At 41.0% G+C, this 21411-nt stretch overlaps 1 protein-coding gene across 1 annotated transcript; it reads right to left on the reverse strand.

The window, feature by feature from the left end:
• Positions 1 to 10915: 10915 nt before the first annotated feature.
• On the reverse strand, positions 10916 to 11219 carry LOC26536227. Its single transcript, XM_039374334.1, has 2 exons — positions 11112 to 11219; positions 10916 to 11046 (listed from the first exon to the last, which is right to left on the reverse strand). The coding sequence occupies exons 1-2, from the start codon at positions 11134 to 11136 to the stop codon at positions 10973 to 10975; spliced, it is 99 nt and encodes a 32-aa protein (XP_039230268.1). The 5' UTR covers positions 11137 to 11219; the 3' UTR covers positions 10916 to 10972.
• Between the last annotated feature and the right edge of the window lie 10192 nt (positions 11220 to 21411).

A 21411-nucleotide genomic window follows, 5' to 3' on the forward strand; every position in this document is an offset into this window, starting at 1 on the left:
GACGCTGTTTCGATTCATGCAGTTCCGTGAAAGAAGAAAACGAAATGGAATCGGAACGTGAAGTGGAATTGGAACTGGAACCGAAGGGGAACTGGAACCGAAGGGGAACTGGAACCGAAGGGGAACTGGAAGTGGAACGTGTTTTCTGAGAGAACTTGTTTCTCTCTTAAATGGAAAACACAATTAAAGCAATAACTAAGTAAGTATCTAATTGTATACAAATTGTGACAAACTTTGGTAACATCTACCCAATTATATATAGTAATATATTAAAAGTATTCAAATCAAACTAATAAGACATCATCTTCTTTTAAGATTAAGTTTAGATTTAACTCGAAACGGCCCACTGTGCACTGGAACTGAAAACAGCCGGCTTTGTAAATTTATAAAGATAGGGGTGGCTGGAAAGCAGAAGTAAACGTAGCGGCATTGTTTTCCTGTACAGTAAGTGCAAAATGTTCAACGGTGATTTTATGAAAAAGGTATTGTAGTTTTGGTGCAGCGATTATTGTGCATACAAATAGACACCTCGGATATTATGATGAAATCAGAACCTTTATGGAACATATCAGCGAATTGGGTACATTGGTTTATAGGTTACTAGATATGTATATAGTTGGAGTCAACACGTATTTTCAACTTGCACATCTATGTAAGTTACAATTGTGTTTACTAAATAAAATCGAAATGCTAAGATGTATTCCGTAGTCCACCACTCATATAGGAAAAAATTACTATGTATAATTAAAAACTAAAAAATGTATATATTTCTCAGTTCTTGAGAAGAAAGCAGATAGCAAAAAGGATCAAGTTTGTTGATAAGGGATTTTGGTTTGAGTTCTGATTTCGGTTTTAGAACTCGTTTTCGAACTGGCAAGTGTTGAAGCGCAATTAATGCCGATGGAACATCTGCCATATATGTAGGGAAATTCCAAGTTATGATGCGTCATTACAGCACAAACCTTACCCTTGCTTGCCTCCATCCCAACACCCCTTCTTTCGCATAGGGTTTCGTATACCTACCCCCTACCCCTGAGAAAATCCACTTATTTGGTAGGGAAAACCAAATTCAGTCAACTTTTGCGCAACGAAAACTATAAAGATGGTTTTAAGAAATTTCTTTTGAGCGATGATTCATCCAGGGTTATAAGAAATAAATACTTTCCTTTTCCCCTAGTATTATACTTTCAATTACTAAATAGCTTGTTTTCTATTTTATAATCTATAGGGAATCGACTAATGTGATACATAAGGTTCGTATAGTGGTTGGTAAAACATGATATAGTACAATGTTTTTATTGAACTTGTGCCAGTTGAATGGTTAGAACAGAAGCCATGACGACACGTGCTAGGAACGTATTAGAAGTCGATTCTACCCCCTCCTCCCCTAGGTATTACCCCCTGTATTTCTACCCACATGTCAACAACTTTCACGCCCCGAACTAAGAGGGTACCCTATTTTATAGTGGAGCCAGTGAGGCATTTCATTAGACATGAAGTTAGACGACATCTGCTACCGAAAAGGGAACAGATATCGCAGGACACTTGGAAAGTGAAGGTGGGCTCGAGTTACGTTGGAGTTTGACGCATGCCCGTCACGTAGGAGGGAAGGATCTAGATGATCGCATCGGATCATTATCATGATTGCAAATGGTAACGAGGAAACCCGCAAAATGTGGGACGCGAAGGGAAGGAAGTGGAGTAGTGAACACATGTTCCTGTCGTGTGTGGGTTGCTCTTCGGATGGAATAATTAACAAGTTTAATTTAAATTTCAACCGGAAACAGTTGAAACCGAAAACGAAAACGAACACGAAAACGAAGACTTCAAGAAGTTCGGAGGAGTTCTCCGCGCACTTACCCACGCCACTAGATGTAATTCAATCAACCAATGATTCGGTTTCAATATGCCGAGCTGAACCTCGAAAAGCCGCTTAATGTTTGAGCTCAATTATATGGCTTTTTGTGTGGGGTGCGGAGCTAGTGCCCCGCCCACTTTCCATCCCATAAACGCCGCAAAGTCGACTACAAATGGCGAACAAGGAAGTCGCACATAAAGTGCGTCTTGTTTTAGCCCCGTTGCAAATTATGTTCGGACATAAAAAACCGAAACTTTCGTGGACTACCCACTACTAAACCACTCCACTGAACCACCCACTTGGTCTGGGGGCAACCACAAAAGTTACTCTTTTATTTACCCACCGAGGGGCGAGGCCGCTGCTTCTCGATGAGAAGGAGGATGGAGTTGTGGGTTTTGGGTTTTGGGCTCCGGGCTCTGGGATGCGGGGCATGTGGCGAACAACAGGCGCAGCAAGTGTTAAGGTGGTGTTGTGGCGCCCCTTAATGGAATCAGTCCCAGAACACGACTCCTGCCTGCCCAGATAAAACATGAAACGCTCTTAAGTGTTCCTCGCAACTGAGGTTAAACACCTCAGAGGCAACTCAGTCTGCACAAGAGCCAAGTTGAGTGGGTGGGGTTTTCTCTGGTTCCGGGGAACCCCCTTGGAAACTATGTATTCCAAACTCTGGATGTGGGCTGATCAAATTAACTCGAAGGTGGGGATCATGAACACGTTGTGAATAAACCTCAGTAAGGAAAGGATTCAAGGTGACAATTAGGGGCGCCTTAATACATTTTGCATATATTGAGAAAAGAAGAATTTAAATTGCTTTTTAGCCACATAATTCGCGAGTGCCTAAAGTCTAATTAATATGGAATTAATAACGAAAGAAATGTATCTTACACCAGTATACTCGACTTGCTGTTTTTTGTGCTAGCTACGATACTTTTTAAGTAATCAAAAGTAAATTCATTAGAGTGTTAACCGCTAACCAAAGTTTATAAAGTCTAGTTTCACCTTTTCAAACTCTTTTTAAATTGAATTTTCCCTGGGAGTCTTAAACGCAACTTTTCATTGCTCTAGAAACAGAGTCTTTAAACTTCTCCATTGCCCCTTCACTTTGCCACAATCACTTAAGGAACCAATTCGCCCTAAGATGACTAAACTCGCCAAGGGTCAATGTGTCCCATTCACCGGGCAAATCATAACAGACCATTGATACTTTAGAGCCGCAGTAACAATATGAATCTCACAGCAGAATCTCAAGAGCAAGATGGAATGGATGGGTGTGCGCACAAAAGAAGGAAACCGAAATGCACAAATAGGCATTGAAAATGAAAACAGAGTCTTTAGTAATCTTCAGTGACACAATAAAACACAAAACAGTAAAACAGCACTCGTATTCAAAAGGGAAAACGAACCACAAGAAGATACTGCCTGTATGCGTGAGTCAAGTAAGTGGAAATAATCGCAGACAATAGAAGAAACTGGGGACACCACTCGCACTGAGCTGCAGCTACTTCTCAGATACTTCTGCTGGCATGCCAAGTGAAAATTCATATTGACAATTCCTCGAGCTGCGGAGTGCATAAAGTCAGCCCTGCAGATACAGAGTCGTTGCACTTTTTAAAGTGTCGCACTCCTCCCTGAAAGACACCCAATGCAAAGTGGACTGGGACTGGGACTTTCGACTTCATTTGGACGGCAGAGCCGGATTAACACTTAGAAACGTCGCAGTCACAGTGGCACAACTAAGTGAGTTAACTAACATGTTCAGTTTACTATTATTCTTTGGTAACTACTTACCTGATTCATGAGTGCTGTTTTAAATCATATAAAGTATCATATAAAATAAGTAGTTCCAAGTTTGGTGACACTTTTTCAGCACCATTCCAACCACTGTGCTGCAGTCTGCAAAATTACGAAGAGTCTGACATTGACATGCTTGCCCTGACTGCTCCTGACTGAAGACAGAAGCTCCAACGCCAACTCCAACTCCAACTGCAGCAGGGGAAAAGCAGATGCCCCTCATAAAGAACCGGGTGCAGGGATCAAGCTCATGCCCCGTGTGGGCGATGTCTGTGCGAGATTGGAACTGAGATGAGATGGGATAGGTTGGGATGGGATGGAGGCTTCTGGGCTGGGGCGCTGGCCAAGCTCTATTAATATCCGACTTCCTACAATTTGGTGAATGCGTAAATTGTATGTGAAAGGAAAGCTGACTTTAATGCGTCATAATTGATTCACAATGCGGAGGGCGGGGCGATGGCTTGATTGGATTAACGCAGAATGTGGCTCACGGATACTTGCTCCCATATATAGTATGTACCTACCTATACACTATATGTCGGTATAGGCCACACACCCACTGCAATTGCAGCTTGACTTTCTGCCAAATTATTGATTTTCGTGGCATCTGCAGTGAGTTCATGCCGCCAGTAAAACTGTGTATCTTTGTGGGCGGTTGACTTTGCCATCGCTTTGTAGGAAACCCTTCAAAGTTCTTTTTGCCTTATTTTTCCAGCGCAATTATCCGCTTAAAATGCCAAAGCGGGCCAAAGCAGCAGTGGGCAAAGTATCTTTAAGATGCAATTCAGTTTGGGGGGAAACCCGAGCCGGTTCGACATAATTGAGCGCTGTCGCCGGGCCCTCGAAAATAAATTTTCAATTAAACGCCCATCAGTGATCCGACAGCTAGTTTATCTCACAGATACGAAGACCAAGATGCTGCAGCTCTATTGCTCTAATGAAGATGATGCAGCGCATTTTGTGGGCTGCACGAGTCGAAATTAAGACAAAGTCAAGCCGAAGCCAGATGGACAAATGACCAGGAGATGGGTGAAGAAGTATCTGACTGATTCCTCGACAGCTGCCCAGAATCGAAACGAGAAACTATAAAAATGAGGAGAAAGAACAGCGCGTGCCAATGAACTCTGTGGTCAAAGGAAAAAGAAACCAAGTCGGATAAATTTTATAACTGACCGATGCTTGGCAATTGCACATCGAAAGATACTTGTGTTACCAAATGGCATATGCTCGGCACCTCTGATTTCCAATAAGTGTCTCTTGGAAATCACAAAGCAAAAATGCAATTTCTATTTCGACAGACACTTTTCGCCTCCTGCAGTTTCTCGATTCCTTTAGTCTCGAGGGAAAATCAATTCTTAATTCGACAGCTGTCGCTGAAAATTGATCTGCCGCTGCAGCGAAAAGCGGCAAAATGGATTCACATTTGCATCGCACTTTGAGTGGTGAGTGGGGAATGAACCCAAGCCGAGTCATTCATTTGATTGCCAACTCATATTTCCAAGGCGAGGGCTAAAAACGGATAAGCCCAGTTCCTTTTTTATCACATTTTCTTGGCTGGTGGTCCTCGCGAGTGTTTAATTAAAGTTCTTCTCGCTGCGTGGGTGGCTGCAGTCTCTTTTCTGATTTTTATGTACTTCAATATTCCTATACTTATTTTGCGCTGAATTCATTTCCTTTCTGGACTTTGGGAACCAGCTTCCATTTGAATTTTCATTTCGGAGGGGAAAAGCGACCGTTGTGAGCGCATTTAAATGTTAATTTTGTTTGGCTACACGTGCACAAGAAAGCAAGTAATACCACAGAGCACTCTAAGCTAGGTAGTCGCACACGGGATACCCTGCTGCCATTTAAGAGAATCTCACTTGAATCTATTGTAGTACATAGCCAGCCAGTAGAGTTTACTTGGACCCTCCATCCCAAAATTCATGTTTTTATGAGCTTTAGACTCAAAGGTCCACCTATGCATGGGAACTATGGTGTGGTGTAACTTGTATTTACCCAAACTCAATATGCTTTTTGGTAGAATGGGTATAAAAACAATAACAACTGAGGCCGACAAAGCGCCAAGAATATAGTGTTGAATGTCATTAGCGCTGTGCTCCGAGTTGAGGGAGTGAAATCCAGTTAAGTCGAGAACTAAAACCGAACAAAAAGTGGCCAGTAGATAACAGAAGTGCGGGGTGGGGTCCTACACATCCGTAAGTGGCCAACTTGATGACCGGAAACGACAACAGTTATATGTGAAGAAACACCTGAGGCTCGGCAAAGTAAACGAAGCAGCGAAGGTGGAAAACCGGGGAAAAGCTGGCCGTCGAGGGTTAGGAATAAAGTGGCACCTTTTCTGGCTTTTCTAGCCCTCGGCGGAATTGATTGTCCACCCACGCCGAGTCTCACAATTGACGCAGCTGGGCACAGCTGCACTTCTCAAGTCTGCCTCAAGTTCCTGCCTCTCAAGTTCAGGGCGAAAAATTGGCAATTCAAGCGCAAAGCTGTCAACTGGGAAAGGAAAGCCGGCGGAGATACCTCTGATTCGAGATGGTTTCAGTGAACGGGCATGCACATGAAATTTAAGGGGTTGGGTCAGTAAAAATATATATAATATAAATATACATATATATAAATACACTGCATAGATACAAATAACAAAGTACAAACCATACATGTTCGGCACCTTCTAGCATTATAAAACAACAAAGAACTTATTACCTTTTACCTTTGCAAATATTACATTACAGTTCTTCAAAGTTCCATTATTATCATGGGGATATTTTTCCCGTGTAAACCGGGCAATTTAGCAAATGGTTAGCGACATGCGCAGATTTCTTTTGCCTTCGTTGCAAATCGCTGCAGATGCGGCGTTTAAAAATAGCCAACATGTCACCAGCCAAGCAATGAGTGCAGCAAAAGGGCCTGAATAGTGCAACTGAGTGCAACTGAGTGCAACTGCATCAATGCGGCAATGAGGCAGATCGGACAGCCAACTGACAGGGCGGCACAAGTAACAGCTGATTGGGGGAGTAAAAGGTATACCCTTTTGTATATCTAATGTATTTCATATTAATAATCCTCCTCTGAAGTTAAAACAATATTATAGATACGCTTCATATTGTTTATTTGCACCTAATAAACTATTAAGTGGATTTTATTAATGGTAATTAATATAGCATATTGCATAATGAGACCTGTTTTAAAGTCGTGCATTTTATGAACCTTTTTTATGAATACCCCTTAATATACTTCCATCTATTGCTGATTCAGCTGGAGTCGTTTTCAGTTTCCAGGTCGTGCATTTTGCGCAGCTCCTCGCGGATTGCGATGCGCTTTGACTAGGCGCCCATGCGAACGTTTTGGGGCAATGGATTCACTCCAGACTTCATGTGTCGATGTTGCAGATGCCCGGTGACAATTGCAGTGGAGGGGGCGGTCCGCCGAGGGGGAGGATCTGCCACGAAGGTGCGAGAAGGAGGTGGGCGGACTGGGAGGGAGCGGCAGGGGGAGGGAAGTTGTCGTGTGCGTGATGCGCATGAGCGAAGCGTCATTGCGCCTTAAATGGGAGCAGCGCAACTGGAAAACTTGCAACACGGCTTGCAATGCTGCACTGCTGCAGAGAGAGAAAAAGTGGATGGTTACTTTTGAAATAACCTTATAGTTATTGATGAAAGCTCAAAACATGGTGTATATGAACAAGTACATGTGCTTCGATGTGTTGCAAGGGGAACTTAGATGGGAAACAAAAATATGCTCTGTGCATTGCCCATAAAATTGGGAAGGAGGAGCACTCGAGCTGCCAAGACAGGAAAAGCCGCGGGAAGCGGGGACTTTGATCACACGGAGTGGGCTTGCGATTTTAGACATTTCTCATTGTGCTCATTGGCAGTTGTCTGTGCAGCGATGCGTTTATTAAAGTCGGGGGTGCTGCATGGAATACGAAGGGAGTTGCAGGGAGTTGCAGGGAGTTGGAGGGAGGGGGCTACCCTTTATCCTCCATAAAAGTTACCTCCACCTCCGCTGACTTTATCCCTTGCCCCCTGGCGCAGTTCGCTGCCAAACTGAAATTGGCATTGCCATTTTTGGTAGCTCTTTTGGGGTCGCCCCCCCTTCCCCTTTCGACATTGACAGACCCATAATTCTCGAAGGGGGTCACCCTTCGTCCCCCTTCGGGAACGTTTCCTTTTGTGAATTATTGAAATTGCGCAGTTTTTGCGATTGATCTCCGGCTGAGCTGCAGTTGCAATCGGCTTGTTTCGCTTCTGTTTTGCTTGGCTGCCATTGCAGGCAGTCGGCATTCAGGGTCAGATTCGATGTCAGACGTTGCCGGCAATCAATCAATCAGAGAAATAGCCAAGTTATCGCAGCAGCAGGAGCAGGAGCATCAGTGTTTTCCGTTTTTTCTCCAGCTTTCGGGAAAGCCAAACGAAAGACTTCATAGGGCCATAGGACAGATCGAGCCAAGGGATATTTATGACAGCGTCTGACACCACCAGTCACGACGGAGCCCCACAGAGATGCAGCTCCCACAAACGGTTTGGAAAAAGAAATCAGATTCAAAACTTCCATGGGTACACATGCATTTAAGGCAAAATTAAGCAGAGGTCTCAAATTTGACGATGTTCAAACAATAATACTCGGTAGTGGTAGTGCAAGTCATAGTTAGAAGTATAGTAAATAGTGTATACAGTGATTTAAATTAGGGATATATATATCTTATATATATATATATTCTATATATATATATATATTATATATTCTTTTTTTTATATTCTTTTAAGATTGGTCGTATAAAATTATCAAGGAATATACATAAATGAGAAAAGATAAACCTTTGTTTTCTATGAGTATCAATAATATCGCTTTTGAAATGTGTAATTCGAGTACAACTAGTACATATTCCAAGAACGGTTGTCTTAAAAATTTTAAGTACGACACAGTACATTTTTAAGAACGTTCGTTCTTAAATTATTCGTTCTTCAGTTTTCTGAGTGTAGGGATAGGGATATACTCACTAGTATATTTGGAACACAGTTGGCTAAACTAACTAACGAACTTGGGTCCATCTACATCACCTCAAAAAAAGACCGTTTGAAGCTTCGTTCTATGGTGAGTTAATTACTACTGAAATAAGGAGGTAAGATAAGTTTAGCATCCTAGTTTAGACGCCGTAAGGCAAACAGTAAAAGGTTCTATTAAACCGATTCAATACCATTGAAGTGAACTTCATATTTCGTACTCCGAACAAAAGATCCGTACTCAAGAATTTGACGGACTAGCGAGATGAATAAGGTTTTAACCGTGTAAGGACCATCTAATTCCTTTGACCAACTTTTTGTAAGTCCAACTACAGTCCTACTATTGATAATAGACGAAATCTGATATGAAAAATATTATCAATAATTACCAAAAATAATAAATAATACCTCCGACGGAGCCAAACAAACCTAATACCGAAAACAACGAGTCAGCACACAGCCCCTCCAAAGTGGCACGAACTGCATCGTGTTTCACTAGCCCACATAAGCCCATATCCATATCCACATTCAGTGGCACTCAAAAACATTTAAATTCCTTGGCAGACCGCAGATTCGATCGAAAGTCAATGCCAAGTTGAGGAAACAAACAAGCCAGCCAGGAGACAGAATTCGCGCTGACTAAAAATAACACATCCACGAAATGGTGTTTTACTTGCAGTTTCACCCCTCGCTGAAATTCCATGGGGAATTCGATGGAATTATAATGAAAACAGAAAATGGGACACCGCAGTCGCACTCGCACTCGCGTGAGGATGAAAAGAAATCAAAACCAAACCAAAAAACTGGGATTGTGGGGGAAATCAGAACGAAGCAAAGATCCCACAGAAATCTGGGAATAAAACAAGAAATAAAATGACACTCAACGCTCCGCTCAACGCTCCGCTCCACGAAATCAAAAGGAGTTGTGAAGTGAAGAGAAGAGGGGCCATAAAATGGCCAATTATGACAAATTTCGAAGTGAATGCTGGTAATGCTCGAAGAGCATTTCAAACCGTTTCCACTCCAGAACCTCTCAACGTCATCATTAGCACCCGTAAAACCTCCACCGGCAGTTAAAGCTTTAAACCCATTCCCAATTACGAAATTCCCTCTAAATGTTTGACCTGAAAACTTGGCATACCCTTGAAAAAGCTACAACTTTGTAAGAAAAAACCCAGATGCTTGAGTTTTCAAAGCAAGAGATAATTTGGTAGCTTATATTACACACTATTTCCGGTGGTTATCATTTAAAATAATTTTTATATTATTTTTTGAAAATAACTTATTTAGAAAACATATATGTATAATAGTTTATTTAAGCAAATTGTAGAAAATGTTTAGACTTCAGCTCAGTACTTTATATGTATTATATACTAGTTCCTATATATGTATATGTATATATGCTAATCGTATCATTATTTTATATAAATAATATATAATTGAATTTTTATATATATTTGTATGTATAACTCTGTACAAGATTTAAATTGACTTTGAACCTTCCAGAGCGCATTTTAAAATACCTGCTTTCCTTTAACAATGTAGCCCAAATTATAGCCTCTAAAATTAAGCAGACAATCTGGAAGATCGCTAGAAAAGGAGAAGTCAATCCTGCACCAAGCATTTAGCCTAGTTTCAGTTCAATTTCCACAAAGTTCAGATTGTGGGTCAAGTAATTTCCGAGTCTTCCGCCTTCTCCAACTCCAACGTCTTCTTCTGTTTTTCTTTTTTTTTGGAGCTCCTCCTTTTGCCAACCGATCGGCAATTATCCCGGTAACGATTTTCACGACTTTTCCTGATCTTCTTGCCAGTCGCCTGCCATCTATCTCGCCCTCTCTTTCTGTGGAACAAATTTATTTTACCTCAAAAATAACCATTAACAATTTTTCTCTGCTAATCTTTGCATCTACTGGCCTGGCCAATAACTCCCCCTCCACCCCCCGTTCCGATGCACAGAAATCCGATCAGAGAAAGAGCACAAAGTTTTCCATTACGAAAAATTGCTTTAGGAAAATGGTTGGCAATGTATAAAAATGTCAAAGATCGCATCGTTCGAATTAATGATCGGGCCGTGGAGAAAGAGAATGGTGCACTGAAAACAAAAGCAAACAGTTCAACCAATTTAAAAATGATTGAAAATATATATTCCGATTTCCTTTAAAACAGATCCCTAAATCGATACAAGTTTTGCTTTTAAGTTGAAAAAAGTACCTACTTTCCTTACGCTAACCCATTTAATCCTACAAATAAACAAGTTGTGTTAGTTTTTCAATGCCGGGATGTATTTGATTAAAACCATATTTAATTTGGCATCATTCTAGCCTTGTTTCACCCAACCAGCACAACCTCCTGGGCAATTAGGTTGAGCCACGGCTGCCAACAGAGCGATTGCTAGAATATCAGAAATAATACTTAGTCATCCAAAATCTAGTCTAGTTTGGGTTCTGAAAACTCACCGATAAAAGTTCCAATGTGGGCCATATTGCTTTAGACTCTAGATTTGCTTAGAAAGTATAATGTTTTCATTTTGAAACGCGGCTTTTATAGACCGAGCAAATTAGTTCTGGAACTTTTCTGATTTATGATTTAGCGCAGCAAATGGAGACTTAATTATAAATGCCAGCAGTAATTAGTACTTTAAAAATTTAAATTAAAAATTTAAACATTTTTTTATATAGTTCTTAAAGAGAATTATGTTGCTGCTAATTAAGCAATACGATTTTAATAAGATTTTCCTTTAGATTTATGTTAAATTGATCTATATGCTTACCAAATTTAAAGATGTATGCCAATCTTTAATTGTATCTTTCTTACCAAAGATAGACAAATTTTCCTTTGTGTGAGTGGATCGGGAAAGTGGGTGAGGATAGACCTTGGCCACAGTTTGGTAGCTGAACAGCACTTAATGACGTCATTACAAGCCGGCACAGCACGTGCTCTTCCTCCGGCGAAGGAGAAAAATGAAATAAAAATTCAAATTCGAATTCAAATTTTCAGCTCAGGGGTGTATGGTGTATCTAGTTTCATGAATATGCAAATTGCTGAGAATCGAGGGGGCAGGGACTTGGAAGTTGGGATTGCGGTGTTGTCGTGCGTGAATTGTAAATAAATTTATTGCACCCGCGAATTTCTCTGTCTTTCGCCTGTTGTTCCTACTTGTTGGTTGGTCTACACTTTTGGTTTTAATGGTTTGCTCATGCGGAGTTTGAATAATAGTCACAGTTGCCCCATTGTTTCTATGGGAAAAAATCATGCATATGTAATTCACGTCTGGCGAGGGTGCCAAATTATTTGGCAAATGGCGAAAATGCCAGCAATGACAAATGATTTATTAGGCCTGGGGAAGTGCTTTCCATTAGATGGGAACCGGAAGTTCTAAACTGACAATCCGCAGCGAAAATCGATTTAAGCGTACTCAAAATCATGAACTCGACAACTGAAAATGTTTGGAGTACTTTGTATGTCTTTAAGTTCACTTGCCATTTGAGTTCAAGTTCAGAATGTAGTCAAATGAATATTACAACTACGAATCATATGGAAATAGCTTATTGAATCCGAATATTTCGTTTCATTCTTCAACAATAATTATCTTGAATTCACAGCTTCATTATCAAGTCAATGACCAGTGCTCTTAACAACATGAGCACATGGGAATTATTTATTTTCCGCGGAAATTAAAACATTTGAGATGCCTGCACAGCAGCAGCAACGTGCAATATATCACAATTTGTAGGGGGGAAACCCCCGATTAAAGGCATTCGAATTCGATTCCTTTGCTTCCCGAGAACTGGCCAACTGGATCCTGCTCCCGGTCATGGCCATGGTCATTAGTCTGGGCTAGGCTGGGCCCTCGACTCCGGATTCCTCCATCTGGCATTTCAATTGCAACAGATCCAGTGCGATCTAGACCTAATTGATTGACTGCGGCGCAGGAAGGTGGCGATAATATTTATGCCACGTACGATTTGGATCCTCTTGCTGCTGCGCCGAGTGCAATTAAAGTGCATTTTCCATTTTCCATTTTCCACCGAGAACAATGAGCAATCTTAAAAGATTTCCACGCCGGCACTCAGCACGTTTCCTACATAAACCACAAGCACCAGCAAGTAGAAGCCAAAGATGAAGATGATGATGATGATGATGGCGGCGCAGCTGCTCCAGCTACAGTTCCAGCTTCATCCTCCTTTTTCCGAGTTTTTCACAGTTTTCAGAGAAGGAAAATTATCTCAAAGGAGAAGAAGTAGAAGGCAGCAAACGGTGTACACGAATCGCTGCAGAGGCGGAGAGAGATTGCGGTGCAAGTAACAAGTGCAACGTGGCACATTTTCGAAAGCTCCTCCGCCACTCACGATTTTCACCCCAGGAAAAGCCAGCAGGCAACATATATTTTCCCATTCGCTCTGCTCGTCGGGACCACTGGGGGTCTACTTTATTTTCGACGGCGTTTGTAACTGCCCAAAATAATGAATTTTCAAGCCCATAAACCTTAAGATCAGCGAACGACCAGAACAACTAAACTATTAAACTTGGAGGCATGTGGTTCGTAACACATATCTTAATAAATAAGGCACGTAAATTGTTACATATATACAACTTACAGGAAAAATAATAAAATATTCAAGATGACTATATGCCAGGATTATACTAACCAATAAAATACTTAGATGTCAGAGAAGGTATCTTAATTGGAAGAAAGAGTTGCTAGTGAAACTAAAGCTTTTGCAGTTGCTGAAAATCAAGATCACTGAGGAAGAGAGGATATCATTCTAGTCGCTACGCTTTCCCACTTCACTTCAACATGATTTTCTGTGCTTCTTTTAATGGAGGATTATCCAGCAAAACAGTTGCAACAGTTGCATCCATCAACTGGAGAGCGGTGCTTTCCGTTGGTGAGGTGGTGGCCCTAACTTGGTTTCTTTTTTCCTGCACTTTTTTTCATATATTTTCTGTTAGCTGTAGTTGTCAACACAAAAGTTTGCCGACCAAGGAGGCTGGCGGGATAAAAAAGCAGAAGAAATCGCAGCAGGCGGCGCCAGTTGAATGAACTCGCCGGAAAAGCTGAAAAATGGTTCAGTTTCGTTGGTCGCAGTTCTGTTGTATGTATGTTCTTGTTATATATTTCTGCGGCCAGGTAATGATGATGTTGCCAACGCAACGCAGCAAGTTCCCCGTGAAAGGAAACGAGGCCAGACACAAATGCTGGGGCAAAATCAGACACCGAAGGAGGGCAGCAGTATACTGCACAGTATAGCAGCACAAAGAACTGCGAGCGGCAGGAAACGGGCCACAATAGGACAACACACGGGATGTGACGCCATGCACTGGGAGAAATATGCCAACTGATCATAAAACTGTGTTAAAAGTAGAGAAAGAAGATGTTTCGTTTTATGCAGAGTGCACTTTTACATAGGAGATTGGAAATGGGAGGGATCGGCATCGTTCGCAGCAAGAGAAGGAGGAGCACCGGCAATTGGAACAGGAACTGTCTTAATCCCACATTCGATGGCTAGTGAGAGGCTGAAAAACCCTCCAACGAACCGAAGCCATCTGCGCAAACCATCTAGGAATCGATCGATCGGGAAGTGCGGGGGAGCTACGCAGATCATCTGGAAACTATATGTACCCAAACGACCAACTGCATCCAGCGGATGCAACTGCCGCTGCTGCGGAGAACTTTTTCATCACATGCTGGCCAACATTTGGTAGCATCTCCATTGGAGCACCATTCCTAGTCCAGCTCCGCCTGCCCAGCCTCTTCCACTTGCAAGTCAATGGCGTGTAAAATAGCTGGCGGGCATTCTCCGGACATTCGGACATTTGGACATTCAACGGACAGCAAACGGACCTCTTGGACACGCGGATGGACAGGCGAAGAAACCAGACGAGACGGCTGCTGGCTTTTGCATATGCACTTCGATCAGAGATGACCGAATAAATTCATTTTATAAATAATATCAGATTAGTAATTGCCAAGAGAAATCAGTAGAATCACTATGAACTCTTAAGCAACTGATATAGATATAGAATATGTTTTCTAATCACGATATCTTCTTGTAAAGCATATGGATATCTAATCTAATAATGCAGTTAGCAATGTGAAATATAACACAATTTAAGTAACTAATAGTTAAGCAGTAAGTAAACACAAACAATAAAATATATAAAATATTTTATCAATGCCTGAAGAATATTCAAAGCCTTCCCAGAGTGAACTAATCCGTACGCAGTACTTGCAGTAGTAGGTGAACCTCCTCCATGACCACTCCAAATCGCAGCTCATCTCTGGCAGCTGGCGGGGATCTGTGGAGCAAGTGAGCGGCAGCAATTGAGTTGATCGAGAGGGGCTGCAAGTTGCAGTTGCAGTTGCATGTGGCTGGCTGGAAATTCAGAAGTTAAGCAGACGCGAAATGCAGCTGCTGTTCGATCGGCAGATCGCCAGTTTGCGATGATCATGATTATGGCGATGATAATTATGGTGTTGCAATGGCTGCTGTTTTGCCCGTGGTTGTTGTTGCCACTTGTGCTGGATGTAGCTGTGCTAAAATTTAATAAGTGCTGAAATAATCAGCGCTGGCTTTGCTCTATGCAAACTTGTTGCAATCATTATGTGGTTTTCGTTACCTCGCTATTGTTGTAGTTCTTGTTGGCCAAGTCAATGAACTTGGCAGTGCTCGTTGTGGCTCGGCTCCGTTTGTGCAATGTGTGTAATTCAAAGCGAAATTATAATGTTGAAAAAATTGTGGCCAGCGAAAAACGAGTTGTACAGTGCCCCCACTTCCACTCCCCCCTCCTTTCACAAGCTACTACTCCAATGACCCCACTTCCTAAGCCCCCAGCCCTTCGTCCCTCCTAATAATCTCTTGCAAAGTGTATTTCTGATACACAGAATAAGTATTATTATAAACTAAACTATACTCGTACACTATAATGCTAAGCCACCAATACTTAGTCTTATAGATTGTAATATCGTGCTCTTGTTAATTTTTGAATTTAGTATTATTTAACAATTACATATAAATTCAAAATTGAAACTTATTTATTGTAGCTATTCGAATATAAGAGATCGATCATACCTAGTATAAATACAAACCCACTTTCTCTTGTAAATTGTATGGTATACTGATATGTGAGAGTATTCTAAATTTGGTAGATCTTAACGCTGAAGGCATAAAATAACTTTTATGACACATAGAAAATGCTCGTTGTCGCCGCACGTTGTTGTTGTCGGTAATTAAATAAAATTATGTTACAGACCTGTCCCCCTTTTTTCTGGAAAAGAAGCCGCCCCAAGATGAAGAGTGAGTTGACAAACGCTGACACGCGAGAAAAAAGGGGAAAAAACACGCGAACGAATCTGGCAAACAAACTTGTATAAAAATAGTTTTAAATGCAAAATGACATTTGACAAGGAGGGAATGCTGGGGGAACTATTGAATGTCATGCACTTGACGTCATCTGGCCAATTGAATGGCTCATAATTTGATTAGCACAGTCTGCTAAAATGGGATACTTTAATTGACTTTAAATGCAATAATATACTTTGACTCTTGGTGTATATTGTATTGGTGAATCATTTTTTATTTCGACCTATTCGAAACCCCAATAAAGGTCATTATTAAAGTTATAATCCTGCTAACTCACTTTGAGATGCAACTTTACAACTCCACTATCTACCCACTTCAATCAGCCTTTGTTTTCCATTTCCAACTGCAGGGCAAATATCTCTATCACAATTGAGAAATCATCGCAGTGGAGAGGTGGCCGAAGGAAGACGATCGAAACAAATTGGATGGACATTAGAAACACATAAAACTTCATTAAGCTCGTATTCTACTTTTCCAACTACCCACAAAGATAATAACGAACTGTGCGCAAGTGCAGCTTTTACAATTAACTCGAAAGACCATAGCACAAAGATACGAGGCCGCCAGATACAGATAGAAAGATGAACAAAAGACAAACTGCAGGAACAGCAACACAATCTATGATGAAATGACGAGGGTTTGGCCCCCAACCTGGATGTGCACTGAAAAAAATACATAGTACAGAAAGCAGTTGAGGGAGTTTGGTATTAACGCTATTCTGTCTGGATTTTAAATGTTCTCTGGATATCTATTTATCTTTCCCCCATCTAACTCCATACCATGTAACTCCAGAACTTAGCCCAATAATTGTATATTATATATTTGCAAAAGCTACAACTACAGAATGTTAAACATGATACTCCATTCATAGAATAGTTACTTGCACAGCAATGAAACAAATTTAAATCTTAACCATTTTATTCCCAATTGAAAGAGCTTTCTAATAGTATTTTCTCACTGTGCACAGAGCAACAGTTGCGCCGCTTGAGAACATCCGTTTGTTGAAGTCCAGGGACGGCTTTTATTATTATCATTGTTCTGCCACGACTCGTTCTTTGGGCCATACTAGCCGCTGATGCCTCTGCTGCACTGTAAGTCGACCAACTGCGGCAACGAGAAAACGAAAAACAAACTCAAGTGAATTGCAATCATAGGAGCCCATTCAGCAGCAGAACCAACATAAAAAACCAGAGGCAACCGACATGGAAAGCTATAAAAAAGACGAGCAACTAAAAAATAACTGGGAAAACGGCGTACAGTGATTGCTCGTAAAATATATATGTTTTTTTTTATTTTATTTTGCCATTCTAAGGAGTTTGGAAAAGTGATTATAAGGAAACTAAGACAAAGAAATGGGGTTACCAAAAGTAATTTTATGCATGGCCAAATTAATTTTATTTTACTGACTTTCGTGCGGTGATGGCTTTATAAATAGAAACTGCATTTAAAATGTATATGATCTCTAAGCAACGTAAATTTATGAAATGGCTTAAAACTATTTTGATTGATTAACTAACAATTATTTGAGCACAAACCCTCTTAATGAAGAAATGTATTGGTATACAGATATATTGGTATTCAGATATATTATTGTCATAAAAAAAGTTACGATCGCTATGCTATCAATGCCTAGGTCACTCAACGCCAGTGATCACTGCACTTGCAACAGTGGGTACACAGCTCCGGTTGTTTGAGGCTTTTACGCTCGTCATCGACCCCACTCCTAGGTGGCTCCCCTCCCCCCGAATCCCCAATCCCCACACCCAGAGTGATAGAGCGGTTACCAAACAGAGTTTTCCATCTTTATGGCCGGGGGAATGAAATTTGATTCTCGGAAGAGTTCATTTGTAGCGGCTGGAATTGAAAATGGGCTGTCTGCGCTTGGCTCAAATCCAGGTAACTTAATTAAAGTGCTCGAGCCAGGGTTGCCGCGCTTTGCAACTGCAGCTCGCAGGGTTGCCAGGGCAACTAACGAATAACAAATTACGAACACATTACTGCCAGCCATTTGCAGTGCAATAACATCTGGTAATGGCAATGGGCGTGCTCCCAGGGGGCGTGTCCCCCGACATCGGCAGAAGTTTCTAGGCAGTTGCCACAGCCAGGCTGTAAATTTTCTCTTGCCACACATTTTTCACCGCCCCACTGAGTCAGTTCCTGTTGCCTTTATTACTTTCACGTCTCGCACTGTTGTTCTTATAGCCATTGTTGCTACTCCCCCCGAAATCGAAATCCAAATCGACATCGACATCGACATTGCATCCCCGTGGGAGCTCGCAGGCGCCCGAAACTGCAATCACACCTGGGGGAAATGCAATAGTTCATATGTGCATGTATGTATGTATGTAAAAATAAATAATCAAAAATTGGCAGAAATGCTAAAATAATTTTAAAATTGTATTACCTGAATTATTATTTGATGTAAATCACAAAAAGCAAGTGGTGTCATAGAAAATATCAGATAAGCAGAGTTACAGAACACGCCAAACTTCCGATACTTCTTATACATAGAATCCACGTACAAATCCGTCGTAGAATCCGTCTTCAAATAAATTGATTGATCTTAGGAAAAACAATTTCTTAAGGTAAAGATAAGAAAATCCACAGCTTTCTCTCAATTTTATTTACCCTTCAAATTGTCACTTTTCGTACTAAAAGCCAAAACGAAACTATTTCAATGATCGCGACTGTTTTTTGGCCTTGCACATGTAGGCAAAAAGTGTAATAGAGATGGCATCACGTTAACCCGATCTGCGAAAGAGATGGCTGCAGTGGCAGTAAACAACAAATAACAAACAACAAACAGCAACGGGAGAAACAATAACAAAGCGCAAATTGTTTGCTTTTGTTGCCGACGAGGATAAATGCATTGATTTCTGACAGTCGACAGTCGGCGGCAATCGCTTTTTTCGTGTCCACAGAAGCGTGAAGCAACTCGGAGCAAAGAAGCCCTTTGGGGTGATATCCCCTCTTCAGCCATACTGCCCCCACCCCTACGCCACCCCTACCCACCCCCTCCAAAAATCGCTCAATTGCTTATTTTCATATTTCTTTTTCAGCGAGCAAAAGCAGCATTTAACAATTGAATGTGTTTTCCACGCAAGTGCTTGAAATAATTCCCTTATTTTATTTTTAACCTTTTGTGCAGATTACAGACGTTGAACCAAAAACATAAGAAAATTATAATAATATTTTATATTACAATAATTATTTTAATGTCTTTGATTACCCTTTCTATAATTATTTGATGGAATGTGATGGTGTACACAATGTACTCGTAGTTATCTTCAACAAATAACATAACATTTTTGTGACTCCCTTTTAAATCTTTAAAAAAGTTTTAAAATAATAAAAAATACACATAATTTACTGACTGAAATCCGTAAGTCTTATTTGTCCAGACATAATTTTTCTCTGAGTTTTTGTTCATGGAGCCGATTCAAAATTTATGCATTGAAAGTAATGGACTTTTGGCGCCAATTATGTAATTTTTTGAAATGCACTGTAATACTATTCTGCATATATTAAATATTTAATAAATTTGTTAATTAATCAAAACGGAATATTTTCGTTGATAACTCAAAGTTGTTACCAACATACCAAATGATACATACTTACACTCTCTTTAATATTATTTAATATTTAAACACTGTTTAACCAGACTGAAAAGTGTAAATAAATAAAATTAAAACATCTCCCCGTTGGTGAGTAATTAAAAAAACGTTAATACAATCGGGGGAATGTGCAATGCTTTTGGCCGACCGACAACCCCAATTTTGCCTGCACTTTTGCAGTAAATTTCGCCGACGACCGCAGTTGGCTTTGCGTTTTGCGTTCGAAAGGATTACGATCCGGTTTACTTGGGCTCTTCGCTGGGCGCGCAAAAAACAAAGGGGCTTAACCATCCGGCTGGTCAGCGCCCGTTTCCCAGTGGGTGGTGGGTGGTTAGCTCTGATTTGCACTCGGGATGGCTAAACCACCCCTCTGAGGCAGACTCCCCGCCCACTCCGCCGGCCACTTCATGCAAATGGCCAAACATTAAGGCGACACTTGAGTTGTGTCCACAAGCACCAAAGTAGCACATATATCACATATCTGCTCGAAACGTGTCCACTGCATTTGTAATATGTCTATAATTTCTTTAATCAGTAATTTCTGTAATCAAATACATAAAAATCTATAAGTGTAGAAAAAGTATAGAAATTCTTACAGGCAATTACTTATATTAACAAGCGATGAAAATTTATAGTTGTTTCTCGGTAATATTAAGTCTCAAATATTTATTTGAAATACAAACAACTTAATACATTGTAAACGCAGTATTTGTAAATAACTTTAAAAATGTGTATATTCCTATATTATTTTTTTGTTTGTTCATTCCTTTATTATGAATATGAACTATTGTGCTGACCTCAAGTGTTCCCAGCTGCATGTGGAAGACGTGCCACCCCAAATGCGGCGAATGCAAATGCAAACAATGGCCAAGGCTGCGACGGAAGAACAAGTCACGTGCTGCCCCCTCCCAAAGTTCCGAGTTCCAAGTCCCAAGTCCGAGTGTCCGCATGTCGTATCCCATATTCCTGGCATACTCGAGTTCTCCGTTCTTCGTTCTGGTTCTCCGTACTCCTAATAAGCGGCAAATAATTGGCAGACGAACTTGAGACTACCCCAATGGCATGGGGCACGGATTGCCAGTGGCAACTGCAATTGCCACTAAAAATCGATACCAACCACCACACGGTCACAGCCACGGCCGCAGCCACAGCCACCCTGCAGGTTGTCGATCCTTGCTGGAATGTTTGCTTGTCTGTCTCCTGGCCATCAGCCTTCCAGTCGCCAGGGGAAAAGCTGAGAGAGATACGTTCCAAATTGCAGTTCCACTGCATTGCCTTAAAGTACAGGTAAGCCATTCGATTAAAGTGTTCCTGCCCGGAATGATTAAAAAAACGTAATACACTTCTTGGCGAGCGCACTCGATATGGCGGGACATTTCCACCTCAAATGAACGGCAATTAGAACTTCCGGCCATAAACTCTGGCAAGAACTGAAAAGCGTTAGCCCAGAACCCACGTCAACTGACCAAATTCGAGTGTCAAGCCCAGGCTACGAAAGTTGTGAGCAGGGTCGGATTCATAGGGCGATATTTAATCAAGTTCTTCAACTCACAAGTGCAACTAAATATGGTCCTATATAGATAGTAGCCTTATATGATTATATATTACTTACTCTAGCTCTTTAAAAATAGTTTAATTTAATAAACAAGGGAGATAGTATTAAAGTTAGTTTTACTGCATAGCAATGATGAATCGCTGTATTCATAAGCAACATGTTCAGTTGACTAAATTAGGTATAGTTGATATCTAGTCACTTTTGAGTTACTTACAGATGAGTT

Source organism: Drosophila yakuba, chromosome 3L, assembly GCF_016746365.2.
Source record: "Drosophila yakuba strain Tai18E2 chromosome 3L, Prin_Dyak_Tai18E2_2.1, whole genome shotgun sequence".
Lineage (NCBI taxonomy): Eukaryota > Metazoa > Arthropoda > Insecta > Diptera > Drosophilidae > Drosophila > Drosophila yakuba.